This window comes from Morone saxatilis, unplaced genomic scaffold, assembly GCF_004916995.1.
Source record: "Morone saxatilis isolate NCDOM2014 unplaced genomic scaffold, NCSU_SB_2.0 Contig17, whole genome shotgun sequence".
In the NCBI taxonomy this organism is placed as follows: domain Eukaryota; kingdom Metazoa; phylum Chordata; class Actinopteri; family Moronidae; genus Morone; species Morone saxatilis.
In genome coordinates, this window is record NW_023339729.1 from 20187789 (window position 1) to 20210112 (window position 22324).

Sequence of the window (22324 nt, forward strand, 5' to 3'; positions counted from 1 at the left end):
GAGAGAGAGAGAGAGAGACCTACAGCAGCTAGAGCTAGATCTCCTGACATTATTGAAGATGACATATCAGATTACCCAAAGGACAGGAATTTGTCCTTGTCCGTGATTTACCTCCAATTGTTTTAGCGTCTTGCATTCTCCGGGTATGCGGGTTGAAATTCTGCTTGAAAATGAAACAAAACGGTGTTTTTATGGGATGTAAATGACGGGGTTAGTTTTAAATCAGGGCGAAGCTTCTTCAAGAAATATCAATGCAGATTTGATTGTTTGATTTGCTCTTATGAGCTTCAGTTCCTCCTTTATACTAACACAGATACTATCTATCTATCTATCTATCTATCTATCTATCTATCTATCTGTGATCGTAGCAAAGGCAAAAAAAAAAAAAAACCTACTCAACTACAAGGTGTAAATATAGGTTAGCAGCATTCCTGTATCCAGAGAGTCAGTCACAACAGTAGTGAACGACGTCAAAACCCCTCCGGTGTGTCTGCACAGCCTGAACAACACAGCCTGCCATGTGTCGGGGTGAGGTGTCCACCCTAACACAACACTAACCCAACACTGAGTGCCGAGCATGGTTGAGATAGCTGCTTGAAACCCCATGTGTTTGCTAGTTATGTCTGCAGTCGTGTGTGGACTGCTGTGTCTGGGACATGAAGAATCTGATCCCAGTTCAGCCCCTTCAAAGTCAGGACAATACTGACCACAATTTTGGTGACAGAAGGTTTTTTTTTTTTGGTTTTTTTTTTTTACTGGTGTTTTTCCATGCTGTGTTGGGAGTTGTGTGACAGCTTGCTTGTACACTTGTATGCCAGTGTGGTCTTCACTAGGTCAGAGCTGTCTTATGTGTGGGTTGTTTGTAAAGGGAAAAGTGACCCCCGGCAAGTCAGAGGAGCCTCCCAGGTCAAAGCCATGTCTAGTCACTAAGGGCAGCACCTCATGTCTGACTGTGGTTATTTCAAGCTTTGCTCTTCGACTGTTTCATAAGACATGATAGGCTGTGGTAAATATCTGCATTTGCTGGCTACTAGTGCTGGCTATTGAATCTCAATACTTATTTGGAACTGATTGAAATAGTACTAGTGGAGCCCGACAGACAAACGGGGCGACCTGATATATCTCGGACTGTGTACGTTGGCCAATAATAAGCTAGAAACTGCAGCACAGAAATTCCAAATATTTGTTGCCATCGCAAGTTTATCCACTAGAGAGCGCTAACAGGTTCATTTTCTTAATTACAATGTCCCGCTCACCACGTATTTTGGTCACAATTCTTAAATAACAACATTTTAGGGATACTATTACTCGAAGAATGAGGTGATGGGAGATTGGCTGCTGTTTGTCTCCGCTGTTTTCTCCTTATGCTTAATGTGCAAAAGGTTAATCATCACACTAGCTGTTCTGTAATACGCAGGTTTAATGTTACATAGCTTGCACTGCTCGTCCTACTACTATACTTCTAAACATCATTCTTGTCACTTTCTGACAATTTATAATTTGTTCAATAAAAAAAAACATATATTTGAATTCCTTTGAGGCTCATTGTAACTGATGATGATAACAACTGTAATACCGTATACCATAGTTTGCATAGTTCGTAGTGTGGTGGGAGTTATGTATTTCCAACAAACAGTTGTATTTAGCCTATTTAATGAAGCAGGATAATAATGAGAGGACAGAGCTCACTTCACTTTTTGTAATCTTGGGAATACGTGTTAACAATCATCTCAGCCTTGAGCTCAGGAAGAGAGGAAAAGTAGCATCATAGCCGGACACTATCGAATCTTTCGTAGGTAGAAAATTACATTTGCTCATAATAAAATGCACATTAATACATGATTATAGAAAACTTCAAAATAAATGAGAAATTTAGCTTCAACAATCTAGTTTAGACACCTTTTAAGATTTGTTTAACATTTTGTTAAATGAATGAAGGAAAGCATGTTTGTAAGGGTGCAACCAACGTTTATTTTCATTGTTGATGAATTTGCCGATAATTTGTTAGATGGATCATCAAGTCCAGTGCGTAGGATATGTGGTGTAATTGCAGATCACGACTGTCGCTTCACCTTCCCCTTCCAGGCACGAAGCAGAAACTACAGTGACACTGAAACGCCCCTGTCTAGAGCCAGTGTTCGGTTTGTCCATTCTGGGCTGCTGTAGAAACGTGGCGGCTCAACATGGCAAACTCAAATGTCTTCGTCATTCGGTACCAAATTTCAGTCAAGTCAATTTTCAAGTGAAACTCATCAGTGTCAGTGGGCCAATAAGCACACAGCGAGTTGTTACTTGTGCTTGTGCTGGTCGTTAGCAGCGCAGCTAACCTGTATCTGCTTGTCGGTGAGTCTGTTTACCTCGCCGTCCACTGGGGTGGAAACCGTGGAAACCGTGCCACGTCCTCTCCTAGCCAAAGCAAGGGTAGCGTTCCAGATGGCATGGTGTTGCTTACAGACAACGTTTAAACTGCACTGTGTGTACTGAAACCTTTCTATCAGAACCAGCATTAATGTTTTCAGCAGTTTGAGCTACAACGGACCAGCCTTCGCTCCCCATTGGCCGCCCATGACCCCGTCTCCGGTTGATCGGTACTGACCACTGCAGACCGTGAACACCCTACAGGAGCTGCAGTTTTGGAGATGCTCTGACCCAGTGTGTGTGTGTGTGTGTGCACTCAGCTGAGAGCGGAGAGTCGTCTTCAGTGTTTGACAAATATTAACAAGATCATTTATGACAAAACACTTCAATAATTGCATTGATTGGACAGACAGTGGACATCCTCATTCAGACAGACTACTTCAGAAACACCAGTGGCAGCAAGATGACAAAGGACTCATCAATTTTCCATATACACCACAAAGATGTTTATTGGCTTAATGAATGAATGAATTTATTTACATTGTCCTTTTTACAGCCAACACACACTGATGTAAACAGGCAATGTCATATGAGGAAAATGTAGGCTATGCCTTAAACTCACACAGTAATTTAGCTCAGTTTAAAATGTACAAGAACGTAAAACGATAAATTAGCCATCACTGTGGAATGTATTGATAAGCCTTACAGTAAAAGTGCCAAAAAATAAAAATGAATAAGGTATAATGACAAAAATACAGAAGTTAAGATCAGTCAGGAATAGGCGTGGTTTTAAATATCAATAACTATTTACAGATTGTATGGGCTTAAGACAGTGCTTTACAGTAATCCACTACATATTTACAAACTCAAAATATGAAGTAATTAAGATCAATGTGTATGATACAATAGTAGCATTATAATGTACCAGAGGCCACCAAATGTAGGCTTTTACAGCCAACATTTAACCCTGGGGGACATGGCCCTGGACCTGGACATAGATGTTAAATGTACAAGATATAAAACATACAAATGCAGCAAATTTCTCACATTTGAGAAGTGGAACCAGAGATTATTGTATTCAGTATCCTATCAGTGCTAGTATTTCAATTTCAAACTCTACTCAGCCCTTCTGGTCTACTGTCAAGGGATATTAAACTTTGCAATCGCTGCTACTCCTCCTGGAGATGCTTTCATACGTCACTGCTGCATTTCTACGATTTGTATTTGTGAAAAAGTATGTATTGCATCCTCGTAGTGTTACACTTTACTCAGTAATGACCCTTAAAAGCACTTAATCGAGAAGTGCTTGGTGAGGAGACCAGATATATGAGGGGTTTTCCATCTCTCTTATTCCAAAACACTCCCTCTGTCTTTCATCTCTGGCTTTGCCGTCACTCTCACTTTCTTCCTCTCCTTCTTTTTCTGCATCGTTCCCCTCTCTTCCTCTTCTTTCTCTTTATCTATCACTCTCTCTCTTCCTGCACTACTCTGTTTATAGCCAGTGACTCCATTGAGCGGGGGCTAATGGAGGCCCCGTCCAGGACCCTGCTGATAAATAATGTAGCTTCTTTATAATGCTCGGTCCCCGGGGAGGGTCCAGAGAGCATCATTACTGCCTCCTCATCCTACACAGCCCAGGCCTAAATTGATTAACAGACACTGAAGCGGTGCAAAATGATCCATGGAGCTAGTGTAGTGGCTAACAGCTAGCACCAGGTGGGTCAAAGCCTCCGCCTTTCAGTGTCGCATGATCCCACTCTGTGCTCCCATTAGCCCCAGTTTGTGTCCGCTGGGCTAACTGATGGCCATAACACGCTACCGCTAACACAATAGTGAGAGAGCATTGCCCAGACACAGCTGTAGGGAATGTCAGAGTGGTTTTTATGGAGCTGCTGTGTAAATGATGGTGTGTGTTTCAGCTTTTATAGGGAGGAGGCCAAGGCCACTGCAGGCATCTGTGTGACTCTTCATTGATGATGAGGCTCAAAGGTTAATGACTACATATAGATATTTGACGCATGTAAAGAAATCTTCTACATTGAGCTCATTAGCTGTCTTTCCATCAACATTTTAAGTATTGCATTAGAAAAGGTGAAGGAAATGTCTTCAATTTTGCAACAAAAAAAAAGTTGTTAGGCTTGCTTTAGGTGTTTTTGTCTTGAATAAGTTCTGATGCACACCTACTCTATTGTATGTCCTGAAATAACTTCAATAAATTGGCGCTTTACAAATAAAATTAAAGTAATTTTAAAAAGTTGGTGCACAAAATCCTGTTTATTGCACGCAAACATCCTCAAGAACAGGGAGGCGCAATGGTGCTTTTTTATCAGGACTGCTTCACAGACAGCTCAAAACTAGCAAGAACCAATACAAAGCCACAGAACACCTTTTAAATAAGCATGTGGTCAGATATGTCCAACTGTCAGGGTTAGAAAAAGCCAAGAGATATGGTCTCCAGCTGCAGCAGAATGACATTATTAAGAGGATTATGAAGCCTGCTCCAGATGTTACAGTACAGAACTTGCTGGAATCTTCCATCTGAAACGGATTAAAGGTTGTCTTTCTGCAACTAGTCCTGAACTGGTGCTGATAGTGCTGCCTGTTACTGCATCAAAGCAGCTTTGTGGCTGGAAGTGGATCAAAAAGACTAGTGGTACAAAGATGATATTGCAGTGTTTGCCTTTTGAACTTCATGTTGTATTGTTAGGCTCCACAATCAGTCCTCAACCGTCTTTTGCATTGTGTGGAGTCAGTTTTGCATCAGGCACTGACAAGATCACAATGAAGCATTTTATAGACCAACAATTAAATTCATCTTCAGCTGCATTAGCCCCAAATATTTCCTGAGCTGAATCTAAATCTGCCAATTTTTCCATTTTGTTTAACATTTGGGAACTTTGGCTACTTTTGTTAATTTAAATACCGAACATCTTTCAGAAAAACATCTTTAGATCTCCTCAAAGTTAGGTATCGGCTTTAGTAACAAAAAATGTCAAACTATACCCAGCCCAGATAACCAAAATTGTCTGTATATGAAGTTTGAGGCAATTAAAATGAAGCTATTTAATGACTGAAGACACAGGAACAGAGGCCGCACCTATCACATTTCTGATCCATCTTCCTCCGCTCTTAACAGTTTCACTTCAAAGGAAAGAGCATTCTTAAGTAGAGACAAGGAGAAAGGAAGATAAATGTCAGGGGTGGCCAGTTTAGGAAACTGCCCTTTTCTCTCCCACCCTGCACCTGTGGGAAAACCCTGCAGGTCTCAGCAAGAGGAAGTGATGTCGCAGCTGTGCTGGTGATGAGATATGAAGTGACTACACAACCTGTTTCCTGTCTCTCTGATGGTGGAGAGATGTTTTCTTATGATGCTAGCAAGGTATGATATCATAGTGGGGTCTCACAAGAAATATCAGTGTTGAGATAAATGTTTTCCCATGATCTCTCGCTCACTCTCTCACTCACACACACACATAGATTTAGACAACCCCAAGTCCACCCTTTGCCCCCCCTCGTATGTTTGTAGTTCAGCGTCACTTTTGGTTAGCCGGTGTGATTCGGGTGGCTTAACTTAGTACAGGTGCAACTTGCTGCTTTCCTGTCAGTGTGGTTGGCAATAGTAAATGTCCAGGGCCCCCACATCCCACACATACACACACACACACGTTGTAAACAGCACCTGTTCAACTGCCTGTTTGTCAGTATGAGGTAGCCGACACATGCAGTAGCTGACAAAGATACAAAGATAGAAATCACTTTTCATCCCGTAATCTGAAGGGCCAAGAATAACTACAGAGCAGTCTTAATGATGTATTTCTTCCTGCTCGTAGGAAATCCAATATACTGCAGGCTTTACTGTCAGAGAGAGATGCATCTTCGTCCGTGAGTCAGTACGGATAAAAGGTGGTGGATTTCTGACAAGCTGTTTTATTTGATTTTGGGATTGCATCTGAGCAATTATACATAGCCAAGCCTTAACCATAACTATGTTTTTATCTCTCTAATTGCATTCAGAAAAAACTTAAAAAGAAGAGCTCAGTGTGCTCTTGTTTTCCCTTTTAAAAGCTAGAATGCATGTACCTCCTGGCTACTGAATTGCTCCTGTGGGACCCAAATGAATGGGCACATTTATCCCAGGGTCCACATGCACTTCCTCTTTATTGTCCTGCACATTACCCGATTCCTGCCCAAAACCAGTGTTTGTTGGTTGGTGGTGTTAAAGTTTTATAGAACATTTGCCTCAGCAGGCGCCTCATTGACAGTCTCCTTCCTCTCAAATCTGAAAGACCTTTTCAAATTTTACATATACGCAAGGTTGTCAGGCAAACCCTTTTTTGCTCTGCCTAGCTTCTACCGAGACATGTTTGTGAGAGAGAGCACCAGAGAAGATTTTTCATATTGAGTAAAACTGAGTTTGCAATATGGATACATTCCTCTATCGCTGTATATTGAGTTTTAGCGAGAGTATTTCTGCAAAGTGAATCAGGTGTTAAACCTGCAGGCCAAATTCCTATAGTTTGTGTAGGTTATGTACTGAATGTAAAGTCCTTTTCTGTAAATGACACTAGTGAGTGGTGGTAATGTGACAAGCCATACGGACAGGAAGCTATCTGGAGAATGTTTTGTTGGGGCGGATGTTCACAGGAGGGTGTCTGTTGTGGCTCCTCTGCCAGTTTCCCAGAAGCCATGGCTGACATGGCCATAACAGCTATAATGGTGACATCACCTCCCCATCAAGGCTTGTTCCAGCAGTCTTTCGGTGATACGTAAGGGGGGGGTGAGGTTCATGTTCACCATAGTCGCTACAACTTTATTAGAGAAAGGACGCAGCAAGCAGGACTGATCTGTAGAAGTGTGTTTGAAATCTCTGTTGGAAGAAATCTTTACTCATAGATGCTAACCTACCTGTCCTTTTCTTCTAGTAAGTGACTGTCAAGAGGAGCTGATCTTACCATCTTGGAAGCTGAGGATTATCTGAAACTCCAAAAGGACAAACACTCATAGCGTTTTCACCCTTTCTTTTCTAAGACTGGACTGTCCACCTCCACTGCTCCACACTTCCTTTAGACAGAAAGGAGAGGGGAGGAGGGCGGCTCGTCCAACATGAACGTCACTTCGCTCTTCTCCTTCACCAGCCCGGCTGTCAAACGGCTGCTGGGTTGGAAGCAGGGAGACGAGGAAGAGAAATGGGCAGAAAAGGCAGTGGATGCTCTGGTTAAGAAACTGAAAAAGAAGAAAGGAGCCATGGAGGAGCTGGAGAGGGCTCTCAGCTGCCCGGGTCAGCCCAGTAACTGTGTGACAATCCCCCGCTCCCTGGATGGACGGCTGCAGGTGTCCCATAGGAAAGGTCTGCCGCATGTCATTTATTGTCGGGTGTGGCGCTGGCCCGACCTGCAGTCCCACCACGAGCTGAAGGCGCTGGAGTGCTGCGAGTACCCCTTTGGCTCCAAACAGAAGGATGTGTGTATCAACCCCTACCACTACAAGCGAGTGGACAGTCCAGGTGAGTGCTGAGCCTGAAGAACCTTATGAAGTGAATCAGTCTTGATGTGACAGATAGTCTGAGTTGAAGTATTAGGGGAGAAAAGGTTGGATTGGTAAAAACCGTAGAAGTTATAACACAGATGCTGAAATTGTCTAAAATTAAACTCGATAGAAATAATTTATGCGTTTAAATAGAATTTTAGGAACATCCAGGTGGCCTACTGGTTCAGACACACACCATTTACTCTGATTGCAACATCCCATTGATGTTTTTGCTAATAAATGAAAAACCATGCCAAAAAAACACTTAATAAACTGGTGTAAATTGAATTTCAGGAACTTTTTGAGCAGTTTGTATGTTAAGTATTAGTCATATCCTGTCCTGACTTCACTTATTTACTCTTTATTCTCCCCTGCACCTCTTATCTGTTTGGAACAACAAGGAAACCCGCAACACGTCTTTATTTCCAAAACTGATATGCAACATTTGACCTCAATAGGATAGGACATTAAACCCAAGTTACAAAGTGCTTCACACAAGGCATTAAAATCGAATAATCAAATTACAATCATATAAAAACTTAATCAAATGGATTCAATTTCATAATGAAATAGAAAAAAACTAACTCCAGTAGTATAAGATAGAAGAAATAAAGAGACCATTCAAGCATATCAAATTAAAAAACTCAAGTATAATCAGGATAAGAAAGATTTAAATAGATACTGACTCTGACTGCCTTATGTCCTCGGCCAGTCAGGCCTCGGGGCCCTCACTGCAAAGGTAGTGCAGAAACAAGACAAATCAAACACTACTGGCCTCTCACTAAACAGAAAATGAGGGTCAGCTGACAAGATAGAAACAGCTGTGTGCAGGGTGCTAAGTGTGTAAAGGGCCAAGTGTGTGTGTGTGTGTGTGTGTGCCTGTGTGTTCGTTCATGTGTGTGTGGAGCAGGAAATTCCATCTGAGGGACAATGAGGGCTTTGTTTTGGGCATGCTCTGTAATGCTGGCCTTTTTTTTTTTTACATTTATGCACACATGTAGACACACAGAGGCACACACACTCTTGCACTTGTGTTACAAAAACGAGGATACGCGCACACACACACACCCACACCCACCCATGACTGCACGCACAGTTTCTCTGAGGATGGCTGGAACAGGAAGCTAGTCACCCACACACAATGGGAGGAAAGAGTTGTTGCCTGCCTTGCACACTTTTTGTTTTAGCAGCGGGTGGAAGACGGAGGGCTGAGGTGATTAAACCACACAGCACCTGTCTGTCCAAACTACCCCCTCCTCTCTCCCCTAACACCACCCGCCTACACACACACACACACATCCTGTCAATCTCCCTTCACTATTCTACCAAACACCTGCTCCACATATAGCCTTTGAAATAAAATGCTACATTGATGCATTGGCCCACTGCAGCACACACAGGCTACCTGCTGGAACACTGACAGCAGCACAGGGCCCGTCTAAAATTTCAGCACCAGCTTTATTTATCTGCACAGGTATTTATAGACACCAGTGGAGCATATCTGTGTGGTCTGTATGCACTGCACCTGAATAGCCATCAGCCAGGATATTTACCCCGCAAGTGATGAATTCCTTAAGAATGGCTCGGCTTAAAATGTCTTTTCAGAGCAGAAACCTGAGAGTCCGGGCCAAATACTGCTGGCTAAGACCAACAGGCTGGAAGCTGACATTTGAAAAATGCAAGGACATCTGCACTCAAAAACATGGAGAGGTCTAGATTTCTTTATTATGCTGGTATCAAATAATTAAATTCTTATTAAGTTTGTAGGCATAGGTTTTACATGTGTGATTATACAAGATATCTACAGTGCAGTCTTAGACCAAGAAAAATAAAACAATGACTGAGAAGAGAAACAACTAAAAATAAAGACACCAAACAAAGACAAACTACATTGTCGACTGTATTAAATATACACTGTAAAATAATATATATTATATTATAGTAGTACACTGTACATAAATACAAGTGATTTATGAAACTAAAATGACAAACATTCACTCCAGCTGCTAAGATGTGTTTGGAGCTGCTACTTTTCTGAGTTTCCTTTTGGGTTTGGACGGTTGGTCGGACAAATAAAGCATTTTGTAGATGTTACCTTCGGGTCTGGAGAACTTGTGACGGGCATTTTTCAGTGTTTTCTGACATTCGATAAGATCTGAGATCTTACTTTCAACCCTACATGTTGGAGTTAGCAACATACAAACCTGCTGTTCATTAATTCCTATATAAAGTCACACACAATCTGTCTTCTTCTCACTGATGGAGAGATCAGAGTTACGGCATTATAGATACAGTTCTCTATCACACTGTATTGTAATTTTATATCACGATATTAATGGATGTTGTGATGTTGAAAATTCTCCATAAAAAAACAACAAATAGCCTTTTTTTTTAAAGATTTTTTTAAAATAATTTTGTTGGTTGAAATAAGAGGACAGGAATGCTTGTTTTGGGGCCAATCTAGCTGACATATGAATCACACTGATGAAAAAATCATATGAAAATAAAGTCTTGCCATGAAACAGTCTCGCTCATAGATTTACAACATCGCCTGCAATGTCCTCACACACCCAGGGATGTTAAAGGGAAAAATCTCAGACGGTTGACAAATTTATATCATCTCATGGTTTATGGCGTCGTATCACCCACCTCTAATCAGTACGGAAAGAAAAAAAAGCCTATTCCACATTGAAGGCATAGTAATAGTGCTTAGTGGACTTACTGTTAATGGTTAATGAGAGCCTTAAAGCTTTTTATCAGATCAGAGTTTGGTTTGATTTATTTGTGGAGTACATTTTTACTTGACTTAAAGGACCTTTACACTCTGCTGCTAATGCATCAGTGCACTTCCTGTTTTAACTATTTTTACGTCTTTCTCCCTTCTTAGTGCTGCCCCCTGTGTTGGTACCGAGGAACAGCGAGTTCAACGCCAAGCATACGATGTTGCCTCGCTTCCGCAATCCTCTACAGCAGAATGAGCCGCACATGCCGCAGAATGCCACCTTCCCAGAATCCTTTCCTCAGGCTAACACGATGCCCCCCAATTTCCCCCATTCACCAGGAAACAGCTACCCAAACTCACCGGGAAGCGGCAGCAGCGCCACCTTCCCTCATTCACCCTCCAGCTCCGACCCCGGCAGTCCATTCCAGATGCCAGGTGAGATCTAACAGGGACTTATCTTCCACTGGTCTTCCTTTTCCGCCATACTGATCAACAATAACTCACTTCTCTGCTTTTTCTTCTGCCTCATTCCTGATGCAGAGACTCCCCCTCCTGCCTACATGCCCCCAGAGGAGCAGATGACTCAAGAGTGCCCCCAGCCAATGGACACCAACCTCATGGCTCCACCCTTGCCTCTAGAGACTAACAACCGACCAGGTTACCATGGCGGCTACTATCTGTCACACACTTACACACCATACCTGCTAACATTTAGTTTTCAAAATACAGGTTTTTTTTTTGAATAATTATTCACAGTTGAGTTTGAGGGCCATGCAAATTACAGGAGTGAAACATCCAAATGGGAGTGTATTGAGAGATTTCCTTTAAACATGGAAGAAACTGGGAAAAATGGGAGCACTGGCAGGTCTTAAACACACAGACACACACACACACCTTGTGGTCACAGTGATATCATCCCCTTAAAGCTGTCTGCACCTGCTCACCTTGATCCGCAGGTGCAAAGATTTCTGGGAAGCCTGATTTTTTCAAAATACAAAAAAAAGAAAGAAAAAACTGAGCTGAGTGGAAGTCATATCCTGTCAGATAAAACACGAACCGTGTGTGGAAAGGAGCTGCTAGTCTACAGTTGGGCTCTGCCTGTGGGTGCGAGCCCATGGGAAGCCCTAAGCCTCAGCAAATTAAGCCAGACCTCAGAGTAGTTTTATGAGGTCTATAAAAGCTGGGGCTTATGTCATCTCTGCTGGTGGTAATGACTTGAAACTCGTTAACAATAAGATTCACTAATTACCTCCAACTTTCAGATCTGAAATGTGGTGAGATAATTGCTGCTATCTCTACTTTGTGGTTTGGGCTTTATTGTGCTGGAGAGACAAGTCTGAACCCTGTATTCATGATGGTAGCAGACCATACAACGGACATGTCTTGGACTCCAGAGCCATCTAATTTTAAAGGGGAAAATCTGTAGTTTGTGTAGAGTAGGTGATCATTTCTGTCAGTAATAATACGAATATATTTGTTAAGTTAATTGCTGAGATCTGATGGAGTAAGGTTTTGAACAACTGAAGCTTAGATAACTTATAAGAGACAAAGGCAAATTGTAAAATGATTACCCAAACTTTACATTGTAATCACCCATCACAGTTTACAGACTGGCTTCCTGGTACAACTGTTACCTACTCTACTTATTGTTAACTGAGGGGACGATAAGTACAGTAGGGAATGGGATTCTTACAGACAAATATATCAAGTCATTTCCCCCTGGGATTATTAAAGTATTTCTGATTCTAATTCTGATATCAGTTGCACCCATTTTTGTTTTTTTCTCAAAATAAAGTGATTTGGATCAGTAACTCTACACATAAACATTTTTGCTTGTGACTCCTTTATACAAAATAAAATGTCCACTTGTGATCTATCATAACAACACGTATGTTAACGGCCTTTTTGCCCAGTCACACTGTATCAGTGTCGCCATGTTCTCAGACCTCAGCAATTACTTCGGTGCACAATAGACAAACTGCTTTCATGGTTAAATTTCTGCAGTAAGAAATTAAGCGCTTGAAGTTAAATCACTCCACCTCACATTGAAATAACAACTGAACTTTGATCTGAACTTCAGTTTTCCACACCTGACCAACAAAATACTTTTTTACGATCATGCACTCAGGGCCCAAAACTCCTGCCCACACATGGTGACAGCAGTAGCGGGAAGAGCTGTTGAAATGTTTGCTGTAAGTGGGAGTTTGGGGAGTTCTTTTCTTTTCCACAAGCTGCATCCTGTACGGGGGGACGGGTTTCTATTGTAGACCGGCTCTGGGAAGGGAACAGACAAAACACACCTGCTAGCCAGTGCCACGCTACAGAGGAAGTTTGGGAGAAGTATGTGCTTAGATAAACATGATTTATTCCTCTCTCTCTCTCTGAGAGAGGGTGAGGCCAGCTGGCACTGCCTCACCCTCAGATTCGAGGCGCAGAGAGGATGGCAAGGCACCTTCTATCGACTGTTTTCCTACTCAATAAATGCTGGCACACAGACCACAGACAGTAGGCATACTTTAGGATGCGCTTGCATTGATTTTGGTCAGCATAAATGTACACAAATGTAGCCAGTGGGCCTATATGTTTATTCAAATCATTGTTATGGGCTACAGGGGACAATTTGGAAGAAATAATTGTGCAGATGAGTAAGATTTACAGCTGAGCCTCTGTTAGCATCAGTGGCTCCTGGCAGCTTGTCTGCACATGAGTCTGCTCAGAGGAATCTTAAATGTGTCTGCGTCTGTCTCTGCATGTACAGTGTACTCAGCTCACTCCTGTGACCTGTTAATGTGTTTCCTGTGCAGATGTGCAGCCCGTGGCCTACGAGGAACCCAAGCACTGGTGCTCCATTGTTTACTACGAGCTCAACAATCGCGTCGGAGAGGCGTTCCAGGCCTCTTCTACCAGTGTGCTTGTCGATGGCTTCACAGATCCCTCCAACAACCGCAACCGATTCTGCCTCGGCCTGCTCTCCAACGTCAACCGCAACTCCACCATTGAGAACACCCGGCGGCACATCGGCAAAGGTGCAGTATGGGAAAGCCTGTCAATGACTGTAATGCACCGACCGTCAGCAGACGAGACTCAATCAATTCCTGTTGTCAATAGACGTTAGAACAGAATAATAACAACAAATTGAGTAAACATTTTAGTGTATTGATTTTAAGACGACCTCTGATGTTTTGGGACCTGTGTTTTTGCTGATGAAAGTGAGCTCTTCTTCTTCGGGTGACCTAACAGTTTATCCTCTGCTGCTTCCTCTCAGGTGTCCATCTGTATTACGTTGGTGGGGAGGTGTATGCAGAATGTCTGAGTGATAGCAGTATCTTTGTCCAGAGCCGTAACTGTAACTACCATCACGGCTTCCATCCCACAACTGTGTGTAAGATTCCCAGCGGCTGCAGCCTGAAGATTTTCAACAACCAGGAGTTCGCTGAGCTGCTGGCCCAGTCCGTCAACCACGGCTTCGAGGCCGTTTATGAGCTCACCAAGATGTGTACTATCCGCATGAGCTTTGTTAAGGTAAGCTGTTCAGATTAGTTTTTTTTAATTACAATTAAGGATTTTTAGGCCCCTGAGTCTTTTTGTTTGTGTTTTTATTTTATTTAGAGGAGGTTCAGGATGCCTCCCTTTAGCTGATCACATTCACAATGTGACTTGGTATTTTCATAGATAATACAGCTGCACCTTGCACACTTCAAGTACATTCAAGTTAATAAATATAATATATGTGCTTGGCAATTATATAGCTCTGCATAGAAAAGAATGCCTGAAGCTGTTCCTAAATGTTTTATTTACTTTGTAAAATAAAGTATAAAAGAACAAACCATCTCTATAATCTTTTAGGCCTTGTTGCTGTCTGGAGGGAGTTTCTCTCTTAAGTTGCTTCATAAATTTGGGGTACAAATCTGTTGAAAAACTTCCTTCCTTTAGTTTTTTTAAATTCTAGTTTTATTCTCAAAAATGAACTAATCAGAAATTATTATAAACTTTTAACATGGGACATCTTGATACAAAGGCAAATATCACCATTAGAGCTGCAAAGGTTAGTTGATTAATCGATTAGTTGTCAGGTAAACTGAATATCTTTGGGTTGAGGACAAAACAACACATTTGAGGATGTCACCTTGGGCTTTGGAAAACATTTTCTACATTTTATTTTTCACATTTTAATGAAGAAAGTGATGAAATGATTGATAATTAATATAATCACTAGTTGCAGCCCTAATCATCATGACCTTAAGCAGAACTTAACACTAACACTGGACAGTTCAAATAACATTTAAACAATCTTTAAAAAAAAAGAACCAGCACAATCATTTGTGGCATAATAACAAGATATGATGTGTTCTCATGTGTTCCAGGGCTGGGGAGCAGAGTACCACCGCCAGGATGTGACCAGCACACCCTGCTGGATTGAGATTCACCTGCATGGTCCCCTGCAGTGGTTGGATAAGGTGCTAACCCAGATGGGCTCCCCCCACAACCCTATATCCTCCGTCTCCTAGGCTTCACTGTCCTCAGCCCTGTGACTGTCCATACCCCAGCATTTTGGTCAAAGTAGCAAGAATGGGGTCACAGCCAATCTTGTGGTTCAGCCAATCTACCTTTTTTAGAAACTGATACAGGTTTTTGACTGAAACACAAGCTGATCTGCGACCAGTAGGGCTGGGTGGGTTGTTAAATGGGTTGGTTTGTTCTCTACTTGAAGGATGTCTGAATTGGGCACATTTACAGTCTGGGAGAGGAGTGAGCAAAGTGAGCGTGATGCAACTGGAAGATACTTGATCTTTGTGACCAACTGTAATAATTAGACCATCACACTCATCATGACGCAAGTATCCTCCCTGATCTTGCTCCAACAATGTCTCTTCTTCATTGTTCTATTATTCTGACTCATTACTAGTTTGCATCCAAATATTCCCTCTGAAATCCAGATATACTTGTATAGTTACAATAATTATGGGACATTCCAGGTCAGCGAAATTGCAGTCGGCTGCTGTCTATTGCCTGACTGCAGTGAGGTTGGCATGAAATGTACTTATGACATGTAAAAAGTTAGCAGGGACTTGGAGGTTGACCAGTATGTCTGAACATTTTAATCATCTCCAGATTGTTCAACAAGTATGCTGTTTTCTCAGTGTTCTTTTTTAGGCTAATAAATTAAAGCAGTACAAAGTTATTATAAAAATGAAATCCCATATCACAGATCATGAAAAATAATAGGAGGGCAAATTAGTGGGAGTTTGAGAGTTTAGAGTGGGGTTTAGTGTGGGGCATGGCACTAAAAGGGCATTTCAGTCTATTCATAAAAAAAAAGACTAATGTTTAAATGTTGCTCATGTTGTGTTACACTCGTGTTTCAAATGAATTTTAATAAGAAAAAAAAAAGAATAGTGGTTAGATATATTCACTATTAGAATATGTGCTGTGCAGTCTGGTTTTGCAAAGCATAGTTTGGTTAGTGTAGTGTTACACATTTAAGACTGGTAGCTGAACACACCACATGCAGCAGAGGCAAATAAAAGTGCAGTTTAGTTTGTCCCTTGCTGTAAACTCTGCAGCAAAAATCAAATGTGTCAAATACGTCACATTGAGGACATAAATATATCAGTGACTGTGCTTCATTCTCTTATTACACAGACTGTGCAAAACTTGTTAAATGACTATTATAGGAAAATGTTGAGCATTCAAATTTTAATTGTTGACTGAGAAAAGGGTATCAGTTACTTCTTTTTTATAAAATGCAGATTTTGCCATTCAATTCTGTTATGCTTTGAGCAATCCTCTTTGCTATTAAACTGTATTACTCTTTACATTCTTTTTGTATTTTTGAACATGTTTTCTGTTTTGTTTGTCTGCACTTTCACACATCGCCTCTTTGTTTTTTTTTTTGTTTGTTTTTTTTCGCTCAGTAAAAACTCCCAGAAAAGCAGTTTTATTCCATGAATATCAAGCCTCTACTGGAAGATTCAATAAATTTGTTTCATTACTTGCAGCATCCCTGTCTCTTTTATGAACACTGTGTCTGGGCATGTTTATGTGTCTTTGTGTGCCTGTCTGTTTAATTACAGGCCACCCATGCTAAGAAAATATGCATCATGGTATTGTCAGGGACTTTCAAAAACATCAACCACTGTATGTGTGTGTGTGTGTGTGTATGGACGTAGACCTTCAATTAGGCTTGGCACAACAATTACAAGTGCATCTTGAAAACCTAACTGCACTAATGTTAAGCATAATTGCATTTTCCAGTAAATTGGAGGGAAATACATGAAATCATGTGTTCTCCTTTGTTTTATGGGAGCATATTGTGACAGTACTGGCACAGTAACAGCAATCTTCCAGGAAGCTCCCCTGGAAATCACTGACTTTCGTGTGTGTGTGTGTGTGTGTGTGTGTGTATGTGTGTGTTTGCGTGCTGGAGTTTCATTTGAGTACATGACGTGGGTGGTATGGTTGCACAGTGGTTAGCACTGTTGCCTCCCAAGAGTTTGCATGTTTCTCCCAAATTCCACAGACAAGCACGTCAGGTGGACTAGAGACTCTGAATGTCTCATGACTTAAAGTATTAGCGAGTGTTTGTCCACCCTGTGTGTTACAGCCCTGTGATATACTGATAACCCATGCTTTATTTACGAATTTTGAGTGAAAACTAAATGTAATCAGGTATTTTATACACAATAAATGCGTAATTTTTCAGGGAACATGCAGATTTGTCTTGTGTAGTCCTAACAGGCAACCTAACATTATTTATTCATAAAATGCTTTTTAATGGATGCAGATTTGATTTGGAGAAGTCTAATTCTAACTCAAATTTCCATTGTTTACCCACAATTTTCTTATTATTTTAATGTGCTTTGAGTGAGTCCAAGAGCCCATCAAATAAAAGTTCTTAATAATAATCCCTATTTAAGTAGCTTTGGCCAGTCGCACTCCTATACTAAATAGTTTCCCACTATTTTATAGTATGTAATGTGCTTAATTAGTCCAAGAGCTCACCAAAATGTAATCCTTTGTAATTAAATCTCTTGGAGTCGCCTCTGCCAGTACTAAATAATTTTTAATTAACAGGTGTTTGTTATTAGGAATTCAAAAAGCTAGCCAAACGCAAGCTGTATTGTATTATCATCATTACTGTCATTTTTTAATTTTTTCATGAGTGGATGGAGTAAGGGTTTAGGGGTAAAGTAAGGAATACTTCACTCAAAATGTGTAATTATTTAGTTGTCTCACCCTATAGTGTGTGGGCCAGTACTGATTGCAAAATATATCCTCCTACAAGTTAAGTGAGAATACTACTGGTCCATTGTTGGGTGAGCTAAATATGCAACAGCAGTTGTACATGTTACTGTTTATGACACAGGGTGTTTATTCTTTCTGGGCTTAAAAAAAACATGCAGGCAAAAATTATGAGTATACCCACTTCTCTGTAGTTATAAATAAAGGATGCATTGGCTGTAATACAATGTCAACATATGGCTTTTTCAAGTGATGATTTGACTAAAGAACCAGTTTGTGGGTTCATGTATGATGTGAATATTGACCTCTACTGCCATCTGCTGGCTAAATATGTCTACTGCCAACATTAGGTTTTCTTTTTTACTTATTACTTTTCATGAACACGTTTTTTTTAACAAAGGCGCTATTAAAATACATTTGACATTGTATACATCTTTACAGAGTTTACAGATATTTTAAAATTGTATTAAATGAGTCGACGGAAGTGTTTGTGGGGGGCGGCGCCGCACGTCACCGGAAACAGGAATTGGATGAATGAAACAACCGTGTTGATATGTAAGTGAACCTGCGGCAGCTGGTTCGAGGTCAGCCGTGAATTCTCATCTCAAAAACATTTAATGGACAATCTGTAGTAAAGTGTTTGCTAGCTATGTTTTTGACAACTATTTTTACACTCACAGGACGAGCAAACGTCGTGTTTACATACCGTTAGCCAAAAGTTCAGACTGAAGATAACCGATAAAACAGTCGAGTAAGTTAACTTTAGTCTGTGGAAGTTGTTTGGTCATGTCACAGAGCAGCAGCCATGTTGACATGTTACCAAAGGCCCTTTCCATTTAGTTTATCAAGCAGAGCTTTTCCAGTGAGCCAACAATGCTTGAAACCTTAACTAATATCAATGGTAACACCTGTGTTTACCCTATTTCATGTCAAAATGGCTTTCTTTCTTTATCTTTCTCCTCCTAGATGCCCCACATTCACCCTAAAATGCGACGGTTTGGCTTCTCCCTCCTCCGCCACATCTCCCCCTTCGCTGTCCCCTCAGGCACCCGGACATGCTGCCTCCACCAAGGGGTCTACACTGGTCCCCACACCTGCAACCAGAGCACCATGCTGGGTCTCATCTGCCAGCACAGGAGGGGTGTGAGCACAGCCCTTGGGCAGCACGTACAGGACCTGAGTGGGCCCGAGGAGAGACTGCTGAATAAACTGTACCAAGGGCTGATCGGAGGACAGCGGGCGTCTCTGGCCGAGTCCATCACTTTGGTGGAGACCCAGCATCCTCGCAAAAAAGAGCTGGCCCAGGTGCTGCTGCAGAGGGTGCTGGCCTACAGGAGGGAGCAGGAGAGTCGTAATGCAGGGAAGCCAGTGGCATTCAGAGTAGGTGTGTGTTCTGTAATTCCATCCAATGCATATATAATGTTCAGTTAACAGGCGGTGATTGGTGTTTTTGTACTGGGCTGCATTATGTTGAAATGTGTTTCTAATATTCTTGCACTCTATATATTTGAAACACCATTTATTCAGTCCAGTTAAACAGCTCTGCAAACTACACCCTCAATAATTTACATATAGTTAACTCAATACCTCTCTGACAGCGTCAATCAAAATGCAAGTACTTTCTTTTGTATGTAGACCAATTTCAAAAAATAACAATTTGCCTGAAGGGGCTTTACAAGGTGTACCGCATATGACAGCCTGTGTCCTTAGACCCTCGATAGGGAAAAACCCCTTTAAAACAGAAAGAATGTGGGTAAGCTATAATTTACCCACCGTTTACCCACCTCTGTATTTACCACTACACCCCTGCACTATACATACCTCCAGGTTCACTCTGCATCAGTGTCATAATCTGATTTAAATACAACTTTATTACTGAATGTGAGCACAATATAAGCATATTTTCTTCTGATGCTGTTACTGTTAAAGTAATTCTCCATTACATGAAGTCAGTGAACGCATTTTACACGCTGATGGTCTCTATGCCCATCCTGGCTTAGTCACCAGTGTTAGTTTCAAACCTGTAGCTGTGAGATTTAAACAGCTTATTTTGTATTTAAGCCTGTTTTTAAAAATCCGATCAAAGTCAAATAAATCAGTTCTCGGTGCCATTTGTTTCTAAATTGATGGCTCTGTTGATTTCTCAGGTCTGTCCGGTCCTCCAGGAGCAGGGAAGTCGTCCTTCATCGAGGTGGTGGGGAAGATGTTGACAGCGCGTGGACATAAAGTTTCAGTGCTGGCTGTTGACCCGTCCTCCTGCACTACGGGAGGTAACATCTGAGACACAGATCCTCATCATGTGATACTGATTAAGAGTTGTTATTGGGTGCTTTACAATCTACAATAGATTTGTGGGAAATTGTAATGAGATGTATAAAGATATTTATTTTTGCAGGTTCAGTGATTACAATGTTTGTGTATGTTTTAATGTCTTATGTAGGCTACAACTATATTATCTGTAGGAACAACAGCAGCAGCACTGTTACACTGACGACTGTTGTTAAATTCATTCTACAAACTGACTCCTCTCTCTTGTTGCAGGGTCTCTGTTGGGTGATAAGACTCGTATGACTGAACTCTCCAGGGACATGAATGCCTTTATCAGGCCATCTCCGGCCTCAGGAACACTTGGTGGAGTCACCAGAACAACTAATGAGGCCATTGTTCTCTGTGAGGGTGCAGGATACGACATTGTCCTTGTGGAGACCGTAGGTAAGACATTGTGCTATTAGACAGACTTCTTTAAAGTTATAGTCTTCATTTCACTGTTTGCTGGTTTTTCCTTTTGTAATATACACCTTTTTGAAATAAAAACATAGAAAATGACATTTTTGTAAAATGTTCTTCTGGTAATTTTCTCCTCTTACTCCCCCATTATATTAATATCATACTGCATATTGATATAAAATGTTTCTTTATCAGTGTCAGAATGAAAGCAATAATTTTTCTGTGTTTAGCGTAATGTATCAATGTTCACTGCTGTTCTTACAAAAACGTCAAACAATCTCAATCTGTAAGATTTGATCGTAACAAGTATTCATTGTAACTTTCAGTACCCAGTTTTTTTTTTAGAACTTGGTGCTCCAGACACATATTCAGTCAAGTGTTGAGGATTGATACTCGGCACCTTATTCATCAGACACCTACTTTACATCTCAGAGGCTAGAATTTCTTCAGTGTGATGAATCTGAAGTTTGTAAAGGGTATTCATAAGAACTTCTGAACCAGCCTTGACCTTTTTTTAAAAAAAAAAAAAAAAATGTATACAGTGAATTACTTTTGTATTGGTAAAAGGATACACCATTCAAATTGGTGGTTTTAGATTCAGATTGAGGTTTTTAAGATGGTCATTGATTTACGTTTTGCTGTCAGTGTCAGCATCATGTTTTGTCATGTTGTCGGTCAGCGGTGACAATTAAATCTGTCTTTTTGTTTGCAGGTGTGGGCCAGTCAGAGTTTGCAGTGGCTGACATGGTTGACATGTTTGTGCTGCTGATTCCACCAGCAGGGGGCGATGAACTTCAGGTCAGTGAAAAGCAGCAGCAGCAACAAGCCACTCAGTGTCAGATGTTGTTACAACAAGAACTGAAAAATAAAAACAAAAGAGAATATGAATAATGCGACAGTGTAATCTGGCAGGTTATAAAGTTTGTTCTGATAGTGAATATTACTCTGTACTGCTGTTGTCTTCAGAGTGTGCAGTAATGTGTTGGCGTGTGTCTTGTCTCCTGGGAGCAATACATTGTACAAACTTCAGATAAGGTTGTTTTCTTTTGCACAAACATATTTTCAGTTGAATGTTTTTATGGACTAAAAACGCATTTTGATTTCAGCTTTATTGTTCTTGCACTACATTTTCTGTGAGGGAGAAAATAGATGATATTATCTAAATTTTGAATCGCCTTCCTGTGTAAATAATTTTTTTTATTTTGACTTTATTAAGTAGAAACTGACTTTTGCATCCACATTTGTATGTAAAGATGAGTATAATGAGAACTACATGCTAATCCATTTATTAATTAGCTTAATAAATGACTTAATCAGCCTGACTAATTAGGATTAATATTGTGGTGCTTATTGTGGGACATTAAGCAGCTCAAGTGGCATTTGTTTTAATTATTGTAATTATGTCTTAAATGAAACGCATTGCCATAGAAACATAACAATTCATCACATTAATATATAAACAGTAAACGTATGTGATTCAGATATTACCGTATTCCCGACAGCACAGACAATTCAACTTGTTTAAACTACATCTTGCAGGAGTGCCACAAAACTTTAGGTCGATAGAAAGCAACGATATCAGATTAATAAAAAACAAACTAAACTGGCAGCCAATCACAGCTCCATCCATCCGGCACTCGCTGTGTACACAGATCCCTCAGCAGATTACGTGTCTAGACATCAGATTTATTTACAGTGCTTTTGGAAGTTAATGACCCCCCCCCCCCTCCCTTTAATGCCAAATTCTCT

At 40.9% G+C, this 22324-nt stretch overlaps 2 protein-coding genes across 3 annotated transcripts in view; both read left to right on the forward strand.

Moving 5' to 3' along the window:
* Positions 1–16604, forward strand: part of smad1 (SMAD family member 1) — a 17639-nt gene extending 1035 nt beyond the window's left edge. Inside the window, exons 2-8 of one of the 2 annotated variants that reach the window (XM_035660070.1) lie at positions 5621–5737; positions 7281–7861; positions 10772–11041; positions 11147–11263; positions 13411–13632; positions 13872–14128; positions 14971–16604. In XM_035660070.1, the coding sequence (XP_035515963.1) occupies positions 7462–7861; positions 10772–11041; positions 11147–11263; positions 13411–13632; positions 13872–14128; positions 14971–15114 (1410 nt within the window). In that variant the 5' untranslated portion in view covers positions 5621–5737; positions 7281–7461 and the 3' untranslated portion in view covers positions 15115–16604. The remainder of the gene's footprint in view (positions 1–5620; positions 5738–7280; positions 7862–10771; positions 11042–11146; positions 11264–13410; positions 13633–13871; positions 14129–14970) is intronic. The other variant, XM_035660069.1, reaches the window with a different exon arrangement.
* A 1784-nt stretch (positions 16605–18388) lies between these two features.
* Positions 18389–22324, forward strand: part of mmaa (metabolism of cobalamin associated A) — a gene marked incomplete in the record, with an annotated part of 8046 nt that continues 4110 nt past the window's right edge. The window contains 5 exon segments of the mRNA XM_035659397.1: positions 18389–18432; positions 18815–19232; positions 19996–20118; positions 20390–20560; positions 21288–21373. Of these exon segments, the coding sequence (XP_035515290.1) occupies positions 18815–19232; positions 19996–20118; positions 20390–20560; positions 21288–21373 (798 nt within the window).